The 10,000-nt window shown below is 36.4% G+C and overlaps 2 protein-coding genes across 2 annotated transcripts in view; both read left to right on the top strand.

Moving 5' to 3' along the window:
* Window positions 1-5,759, top strand: part of cabp1b (calcium binding protein 1b) — a gene marked incomplete at its 3' end in the record, with an annotated part of 35,181 nt that extends 29,422 nt beyond the window's left edge. The window contains 3 exon segments of the mRNA NM_001002414.2: window positions 1,907-1,981; window positions 2,062-2,134; window positions 5,153-5,759. Coding sequence (NP_001002414.1) covers window positions 1,907-1,981; window positions 2,062-2,134; window positions 5,153-5,178 — 174 coding nt within the window.
* The window catches only part of ess2 (ess-2 splicing factor homolog), a 779,665-nt gene that overhangs the window by 680,715 nt on the left and 88,950 nt on the right, over window positions 1-10,000 (top strand). The window lies entirely within an intron of this gene.

The following is a 10,000-nucleotide window of genomic DNA, read 5'->3' as shown; positions in this document are numbered from 1 at the left end:
ATAATATTGCAGCTCAATCCATCAGTGATCCACCCCCATGCTTCACTCTGGGCATTAATAGTCTTGGTGGGATGTTTCTTTGGGGCTTCTCCACACTGTAACTCTCCCGGATGTGGGAAAGACAGTGAAGACAGATCAGAGAACAATACATGTTTCACATTGCCCACAGCCCAAGCTGTTCACTGCTGGCACCACTGAAAAATGACATTTGGCACTGGCACGAGTGACCAAAACTTTGGCTATAACAGCCCGACCATGGATATAACAGCCCCGACTAACAGTTTTGGTGGAAAATTATTTTTTTTTTTTTGGATACAATCAATACAATTACAATACAATTTTGTTCAGCTTTCAGACAATTCAGAAAGCTTCCCTCTGCATCCACAGTAACTCTTGTTGGATGTGGTTCTTCGTCTTGGTGGTTTGATGACAAGACTTGCTGTCTTGGTCACTTTTGATCTCTTATATGCCAAACATATTGTTGTGTGCATTGCAATATTTTAAACAGAAACTGTGCTATTACTCTGCTATTTAAACCTTCACACTCTGCTCTTACTGTAATCAATGAATATTGGTCACCAGGCTACTAAATTTAGCCTAGAAACCTCCAAAATTGGCCAGTGTTTCAGTTTCATTATCCAAACCCCCTCTATATATACAGTTGAAACCAGAATTTTACATACACTTTAAAAAAGGTCTATTAGGATTACCAAAATGATTTACATTTGCTAAATGCCAGAATAAAGAGAGAATTCTTTTTTTGAGAATTTATTTATTAATTTCTAGACAGTGAAAAGTTTATTTCCTTGGTATTTTTTTAGCTTTGCTTTTAAACTGTTTAACTTTGGTCAAATGTTTTGGGTATCCATCCACAAGCTTCTCACAATAGTTTGAAGGAATTTTGTCCCATTCCTCCTGACAGAATTGTTGTAACTGAGGCAGATTTGTCTTGCTCGAACAAGCTTTTTCAACTCTGCACACAAATGTTCTATAGGATTGAGATCAGGGCTTTGTGATGGCCACTCCAAAACATTTACTCTGTTGTCCTTAAAGCACATTTTAACTAATTTGGCAGTATGCTCAGGGTCATGGTCTGTTTGGAAGACCCATTTGTGGCCTAGTTGTAATTTCCTGGCTGATGTCTTGAGATGTTGCTTCAGTATTTCTACATAATGCTCTTTCTTCATGATGCCATCTATGCTGTGAAGTGGACCAGTCCCTCCTGCAGCAAAACAGCCCCACAACATGATGCTGCCGCCTCCATAGTTCACAGTTGGGATGGTGTTTGTAGGCTTGTAAGCTTTCCCCTTTGTCCTCCAAATGTAACACTGGTCATTATGGCCAAACAGTTCAATCTTAACTTCATCAGACCACAGGACATGTCTCCAAAACTTATTCTTTTCCCCAGTGTAATTTAGCAGATTGTAATCTGGCTTTTTAGTTGATTCTGTCTTGTTGATTTTCTCATGTTGTCACACAAGGAAGCAGTGTGTTTGAGGTTTTCCTTAAATACTATTCTACAGTTGTGCCTCCAATTAACTCAAATGTTGTCAATTAGCCAATCGGAAACCTCCAAAACCTTGACATCATCATCTGAGCTTTTTCCAAGGCATAATAATCTTATTGGATTTAAACTTGACTTTCAAGAAAAGTTATAACAATTTTTCAAAAAAATATCTCTTATTATTCTGCTATTAAGCAGAACAGAAACAAATGTGATAACCCTAACTTGCCTAAAGAGAAAAAGTTTAGTCACATTAACATCTGACTTTTTTTTTAATTGGTTATGTGCCTTTTAATACTGTGTTTGTACTTCTGCTTTCAACTGTAGATTCTATGTGTACAAACATTGCTCAAAATACTGCATTAGCATTGTGTTAATGCTCGGTTTTTGTTGTTTTCTCAGTTCGACACAAACGGAGACGGTCAGATCAGCACAGCCGAGTTACGAGAGGCCATGAAGAAACTGCTGGGCCAGCAGGTGCTGTTATTTCCATCTGCAGCAGACTTTCAGCTTCAGCTGATCCTCCCTCACCGCTTTATTGATTCTCTGTCCTTCAGGTGGGTCACCGGGATCTGGAGGACATTCTGCGCGACATCGATCTGAACGGAGACGGACATGTCGATTTCGAAGGTGAGCCTGCAATCAGTAATGCTAATTCTCATGCTAATTTCACAGCCACAGTGGAGAAAACCATCGCAATCATCTGTCCACCTACAGCCAAAACAACATTACATTTACAGTCCCTCAGCAGCTCCTGTCCATATACCGTGTATCCTGCAGGAACATTTAATTATGGAAAGCAATAATTCCAGGGTTTAATCCAGAATTTAATTAGTTTTTGGGGGGATTTCAAAGTTAATAAAGTAGCAATCAGCCTTTTGGAAAGTACTTCAAGGGACATTTCATGAGGGAAATCTACATTTCCTTGGTGTTTTAGAATACAAAAACACACACATGAAGTTCAGAGCTAACTGTTTTCCTGTCTAAACTGAAAAACAGGCTAATCTACAGTGAAGTTCTCCTGAAATAAAAACATATTTTTTAGGCTGTTAGCATCAATGTGATTGTCTTAAGCAGGGTTCAAATTATACATTGACGATCAGAGGGGTCAACTTCTTCGATAATGTTATTGTGTGTAATACATCATTCAGTGAATCAAATGTATGTATTTATTTAAGTGACATCTATTTTATTAATAAAACATATTTAAGTTTTCAGTGTTTTGTGGGATATTTTTGTGTATTCTGACCTAAAATGTCCTCTGATTAGTTATGTCAGAGGTTTCTGTTGGTCAAAGTATACAAACTGTGCATCCATCTAAATTTACTTTACTTACTATACTTATATATATAAATAATATACATAATATATTTATAATTTTTTTCATATTTTATCTTATATTTCTTATTTCATTAAATTTTTTATTTTAATATTTTATTGAATATTTTATTTAATTTTATATATTTAATTTTATATTTTATTGTGTATTTTTATTTTATTTTTAATACTTTATTTTATATTTTAATTTTATTTAAAATTTTACTTTATATTTAATTTCATATTTTATTGTTTTTTATTTAATTTCATTTATTTTATATTATAATTTTTATTTTATTTTATATATTTTATTTTATTTCTTTTATATATTTTGTTTTACTTTATATTTTTATTTAATTTTATTTTATATTTAATTTAATTTATTTTATTTTGTATTTTATTTTATTATTTTATCTTTTATTGTATATTTTATTATTATATTTTAATTTTAATTAATTTTTATTTAGTATTTTACTATGTTTTGTTTTTTATTTTGTTTTATATTTTATTTTATATTTAAATTTTTATTTAATTTTAAAGTTTACTTTATTTTTTTGTTTACATTTTATTTTATTTTATTTTATTTTATTTTATTTTATTTTATTTTATTTTATTTTATTTTATTTCAGTCAATAGTGTCATTCTGCACCTGGCAGTAAATGAATGAATTATCAGGTAAAATGAAATTACAACAAACTCTGATGCTTAAATATATTCTTTTAATATGTAATGGATCAAATAATCGTTAATAAATATTCTCCATGAGTTTATTTTACACAAAAATCTTTACTTGATTTTTTATTTTTTTATATATATACATTTTAAGCTGAATCAGGGAAAAATATTAAAAACCAGTAAAGATTTTTAGGTTGACAATTTTTTTATTATCAGCTAATAAATAATTTATATATATATATATATATATATATATATATATATATATATATATATATATATATATATATATATATATATATATATATATATATATATATATATATATTTACACAACTGATAATAAAAAATGTTCATTCCGGGGTTGAAAAAAACCTTGACTATCATAATAAGCAGACATGAATAAATATTAAATAAACATCCCAATCAACCCAGTCATGCTCATTTGCGGATGCTTTATTCAGGAGTCTACACACACACACACACACACACACACACACACACACACACACACACACACACACACACACACACACACACACACACACACAGTTTAGCTGCTGTAGAATGTGATCACCGCGGTGAAGGCGGTAAAGTGACAGTAGTAGAGCTGTCAACCAGATTATCTCTTAACCGCGGGATTATTTCACCTCTCAGATTAACCACACACAAAAAAAAGAGCACGAAAACGGGAAGGACAGAAATAGCCGGCGCTGTTCTTGCGGATGATGATGACTTGAGGTGTGACAGTCCAGCGTCCTCTTGCTGTTTTTGGAGCTTTGACTCATCCCAGGGCGATACTATGCTCGCTTTTTATTTATTTCATTTATTGCCAAAGGAAATGTAGAAAAGCAGGAATTTATAGAGCAGCGGATCCCAAATGATGGGCTGCAAACCAAAATTAGGTCACGATGAGAAGGGGAAAACAATGCCAAATGCAAGAATAACACTGTGCAGCTGATAATACAGGCAACACTGTGGCTTAGTGGTTAGCACTGCCGCCTCACAGCAAGAAGGTTGCTGGTTCAATCCTCGGCTGGGTCACTTGCCATTTCTGTGTGGAGTTTGCATGTTCTCCCCGCGTTACAATACTTTGTGCTTCCTTGAAGGACATCAGCTGTGTAAAACATATGTCGGAATAGTTTGTGGTTCATTCCACTGTGGTGACCCCTGATGAATAAAGTAACTTAGCTGAAGAAAAATTAATGAATGTGTGTAAGCAAGTGTGTGTTTCTGTTTGTGTCTAAATGTGTGTGTGTGTGTGTGTGTGTGCATGTTTGTGTGTTTTTCTGGGTGTGTGCTTTGTCAATGTGCGTGTTTGTGTGAGTGTGTGCGTATGTGTCTGTGTGTGCTGTGCACATGTTTGTGCTTTTGTGTATGTGTTTTTGTGTGTGTGTGCACGCTTATGTCTGTGTTTGTTTATATATATATATATATATATATATATATATATTGTATATATATATTCTGATTTGATACAGTACATTTTTGTAATTTTACTACACTGTAAAAATCTATTTGTTACGTTACTTAAAAACGTGGGTAAACCCAAACTTCAGTTAGCTTAATTATGAAATAATAAATAAAATTGTTGCATACAACTTCTTAACGTACAAAGTATAATGTATAAATTTCTGTGCGTTTTTTTTCTCTCAGAATTTGTGCGAATGATGTCTCGCTAGAGATAAAGTGGTGAAAGCGTGTCAGAAAGAGGATCTCCTGCTGCGCCAGAGACAGAGGAGAAGAAGAAAAGGAGGAAAGATCAGCAGAAAACCTCACAAGAGGAGCTTCTGGGTCACAACCTCTGACCTCACAGCACACCTGAGAGAAACTGCACTGAAACCCTGCATCACAGCGTTTCTGAAGACCACATGCCAATACTGTGATTTACATTTGCTTTACGGGGTTTATTTTCATCCCATTGAAAGCCTTCGAGAGGTCTAATGCAAAAAACTTAAATCAAAAACATGAAATCCAATATTAACGAAAATACTCAGTATTAAAACATCAGATATATTTCATTTACTGGCATCCGGAAACTGCTGTATGATATCAGGGTGCATCGATTGCAATAACATTTGCTGTTTCATATTTAAGCTATTTATTATTATCTGTAAAGTATATAGAGAGAAAGAGAGATGAGTGTGTATAGTTTTCCCTTTACACTGTAAAAAAATTATATAAAATTTAAAAAGTTAAACCAATTTACCTTTACCAGTCATTTTAACTTGCATCACTTAAAACATCAAGTTAAAATCTGATTTATTAAAAAAATCTTTAAAAAAATAAGTTGCAATGCTAACTTTCTAAATTAGGCTAAAGTGCTGGATGTAATTTTCCGACTCTTCTAAAGCAGAAAAATACCATAATATTTTTGCAGATATTTCATAAACATACTAAGTGAACATTGTTTATCTGAAAAACAATACTGAAGTCAGATATTCTGCTTTGAAAATGTGAGTTACGTGCCGGAACGACTGTCCCGCCCAATGCCAGTTTAGCCAATTATATTTCAGCACCACGGGTTGCCTTGGTGGAATCAGCGTATTTCATTCATTAATTCAGTCATGAAAGCTCTCATAGCATGCATCCACGAAAGAAATGTGACCTCTGGTGGACAGTAGCAGACTCCGAAATGAGAAGCAGATTCAGAGTTCCACGAGGTGGTTATTAATTAACGAATAATATAAATATTATGAACGTAAACATTAGGTGAGCAGGTTACATTGTAACCCCGTGTCCTAACAACACACTACGTGACGAGATTTGCAGTGATAAGCAATTTGACTGTTTGCACCAGACAAAACATGACAGAAATGTAAATTCAGCCATTCAGAAGTGCAGAATAGTGCATTTACTGCACTCCAACGAAATGGTAAGGTTTATAATCTAATTGAAACATATTAAACCTCTTTAACATTATTAAATGTAGATGCGGAATCACTGATATATGTTGGCTTGCACTGAGACACAGTTCTTAAGTTAAATTTCAAACGGTTTATTTTATTTTTCAGATCTGAGGTGAACTATCTGCTGCTGCTTTCAGTAGTATGGCATGTAAAATGGCATTCAAACTCACATTACTAGCATTTAACACTGAATAAAGCACATGAGGTGTACCTGAGCTGATCATTGTCAGTTTTCTGTTGTTCAGCTGTGAGAAATAAAAGCCGTTTCTAATATACACACCTGATCCTAAAAAAGTTAGGACACTGTACAAATTGTAAATAAAAAAAGGAATAAATAAAAAAGGAATGCAATCATTTACAAATCTCATAAACATATTTTAAATCAAATATTGAAAGTGAGAATTTTCAGGCCAAATGTTGGTTCATTTTGGATTTCAAGACAGCTACACATTGCAAAAAAGTTGGGACAGGTAGCAATAACAGGCGAGAGAAGTCAAATGTACATATTAGGAACAGCTGGAGGACCAATAATCCACTTATTAGGTCAATTGGCAACATGATTGTGTATAAAAAGAGCCTTTCAGAATGGCAGTGTCTCTTAGAGGTCAAGAGCAGAGGATCACCAATTTCCTCAATGCTGCGCCAAAAAAATTGTGGAGCAATATCAGAAAGGAGTTTCTGAGTGAAAAATTGCAAAGAGTTTGAAGTTATCAGCATCTACAGTAATATTGTCCAAAGATTCAGAGAATCTGGAATGATCTCTGTGCGTAAGGGTCAAGGCCGGAAAACCATACTGGATGCCAGTGATATTCGGGCCCTAAGACAGCACTGTAGAGATCTGCGCGGGACTAAATTTTGAATCCCGCTCCCGCCCGCACCCGCCAGGTTTTAGCCCGAACCTGACCGCTCCCGCTTATATTAAGAATTTATTGTCCCGCTGCCCGACCCGCCCCGTTTTCTGGCCACCGCGCCCGATCCTGCTAAAGAGCGGGGGAGAATAAAACCGAAAATCCCCCAAGCTAAGTTGTCTGTATAAACACACACACACAGACAAATCTCTCTCTCTCATACGCGCGCGCGCACTAACACACACACAAGCACCAAGCAGACACACAGGCATTTGCTGTTATATCAACTCAAAGGCTTGTAATACCATGTATCAAGTACCAATGTAATACCAAAAGGTTTTATATAAAGGTATATAAATACTGAGTCGCGCCAGCTCCGGGCCGCAGCGCACATTACTCTCGGGAATCGGGCAGTGAGTCCACAAGCATCCGGAGTCCGGCAGCCGGAGCCGGGCTGAGTGGTAAGTCTCCGGCAGGCGAGAATCTAGCCGGAACTGGCCTGAGTGTATTTTGCTATCTGGGAAAGCTCTCTCTCTCTCTCATTTGCGCGCACTAACATACCCACACACACAAGCACTAAGCACACACACAGGCAAAGCTCGCTCTCGCTCCCACTCTCTCTCTCATTCGAATAGCACTATCCACGATATTGCTAGACAGCCCGCTCCCGTCCCAAATTAACCCGTTACCGACCGCTCCCGCGATTTATTCGGAAATTTATTCCCGCGCCGCAGAAATCTGGTCGGGTCCTGCGGCGCCCGCGGGACAGCCGCGGGAATGCAGACCTCTACAGCACTGCATCACAAACAGGAATGCTACTATAATGGAAATCACAATATGGGCTCAGGACTACTTTCAGAAAACAATGTCGGTGAACACAATCCAAAACAAAGACAGCCGTTCCGGCACGTAACTCACATTTTCAAAGCAGAATATCTGACTTCAGCATCCTTTTTCAAATAAACAAGAATGTTCACTTAGCATGTTTCTTAAATATCTGCAAACATATTAGTGTTTGTATACTTTAGAAGAGTCAAAAACTCACATACAACACCTTTAAATCAGCCTTTAGGCTAATGTCGTCAATCTGGCAACCTGCACTTGTATGTGTTTTGAACCAGGCATGCAATACCTAGTTCAACCACTGGGTGTCAAACTTACAAACTGAACCTTTAAAGTAATGTGGAAACATAAGTTATCATGACTTTTTGTTACTGTATATAATACTTTTTTACAGTGTAATAGACTCCGGCTGTTTCACAGTAGCCTATATGACGTATTAGATTATTACTCACAAAAAGATTTTATTTTATATAAGGATGTTCTGGGAAATGCTGGAAAACTTTGCTATCAGTCATTTGCTATACATTGGACCTATGCACTATGATATGAGTGGAGATATGTTTTGTTTTTTGCGAAGAATTTGCCATAAAAGTACACGAAAATGCCCTTGTTTGCACACTGTCCTGCATGAATGCTAGTGCTGATGATCTGAATCAACACAGCCAGTAGCCGATACAGTTTTGTCATGTATTTAAATGTTAGCTGATAGTTAAATGAGAGTTTCTGATCTCATTTCAGACATATGCAAATTCGTGTGTGTGTTTGTGCTGATTTTGGTGGTTTACAAGGAGGGCTTAATTTGTGCTACGCACGCTAGATCCGGCACCTCTGAAATCTGACCTGGCACCTCATTTTACCAATACTTCTCCTCAACTGCCCTCCTCCCCCGTCCGCTGTTCACTTTCACTTTCTTTCGCGATTCCCCAATCCTCTTCACTTTCGTCCGTGACAACCTGCGCTCTTCAATTTCATCCTTTATTCACAACACCCCTCTGCCATCCAACACCCTGCCACGCCACCCCCCCCCCCCATCCCCCCACCCTTACTTTTGTCGGCGACAACCCCTCCATCCCCAGTATTCACTTTCGTCCGTGACAACACAACGCCCACCCTCCCGCTCTCCACTTTCGTGCGCAACACCTCTCTATCCTCGAGTAAATGCCAGATTTGTTACCCTGATCTGTTCCAGGATCTCGTAATTTACAAATTAAGCACTGTTTACAAGGATAGTAATTTGTACAGTGACATGCATATGACCTTGTACTTTATTATGGTGCTTTATGAGGACTTGAATTGTGTCCTCATAATTCAAAATGCTTCAAAGTCATTCTTAAAATTACCCATGAAATCCAAACTAAGCATATTGATTTTGTTAGCTCGCATTGCTCGTTTTGTGGTGAACAATTCATCTGTGCATGTCATCAAGACAAATAAATAGTTTGCTCTTGTAATCTTTAATTGAAATCTGAATATGCACTTTCTGTTTGTTTTTTAGTTAAATTGTCAGATTAGGTCTGTCTGAGGTATTGGGCGTGGCTAACATACTTAACTGTTAGGCTGTAATAGATCTCCCAAAACCCTTTGCCCCATCTTTCTGAATGAATCGCCAACTTTACTACATCCAATCAGCTCGCAGTATAAAAAAACAAGCCACGCCCACTGTTTACTCATTTAATATTCCGTTTCTCTTGGAACTGCTTCACAATATAAGAAACGATCGCCGCTTCTGGTTCATCTGAACTTTAAAAGATGCTTAAAATAAAATTGTACAATGTTTATTTTGCTAGCTCGTATTGTTATTCATAAGATGAATAATTAATCAGTGCAAGTTAATCAACTAAAAAAAGTGTTTGTTATGGTAATCTTCAATGAATGTCTGAGCATTAGCTTTAGCGTTTTGAGTG

Source organism: Danio rerio, chromosome 10 (genome assembly GCF_049306965.1).
Source record: "Danio rerio strain Tuebingen ecotype United States chromosome 10, GRCz12tu, whole genome shotgun sequence".
Classification (NCBI taxonomy): domain Eukaryota; kingdom Metazoa; phylum Chordata; class Actinopteri; order Cypriniformes; family Danionidae; genus Danio; species Danio rerio.
The sequence above is the reverse complement of the archived record's forward strand: the minus strand, read 5'-3'. Positions and strand labels throughout refer to the sequence as shown.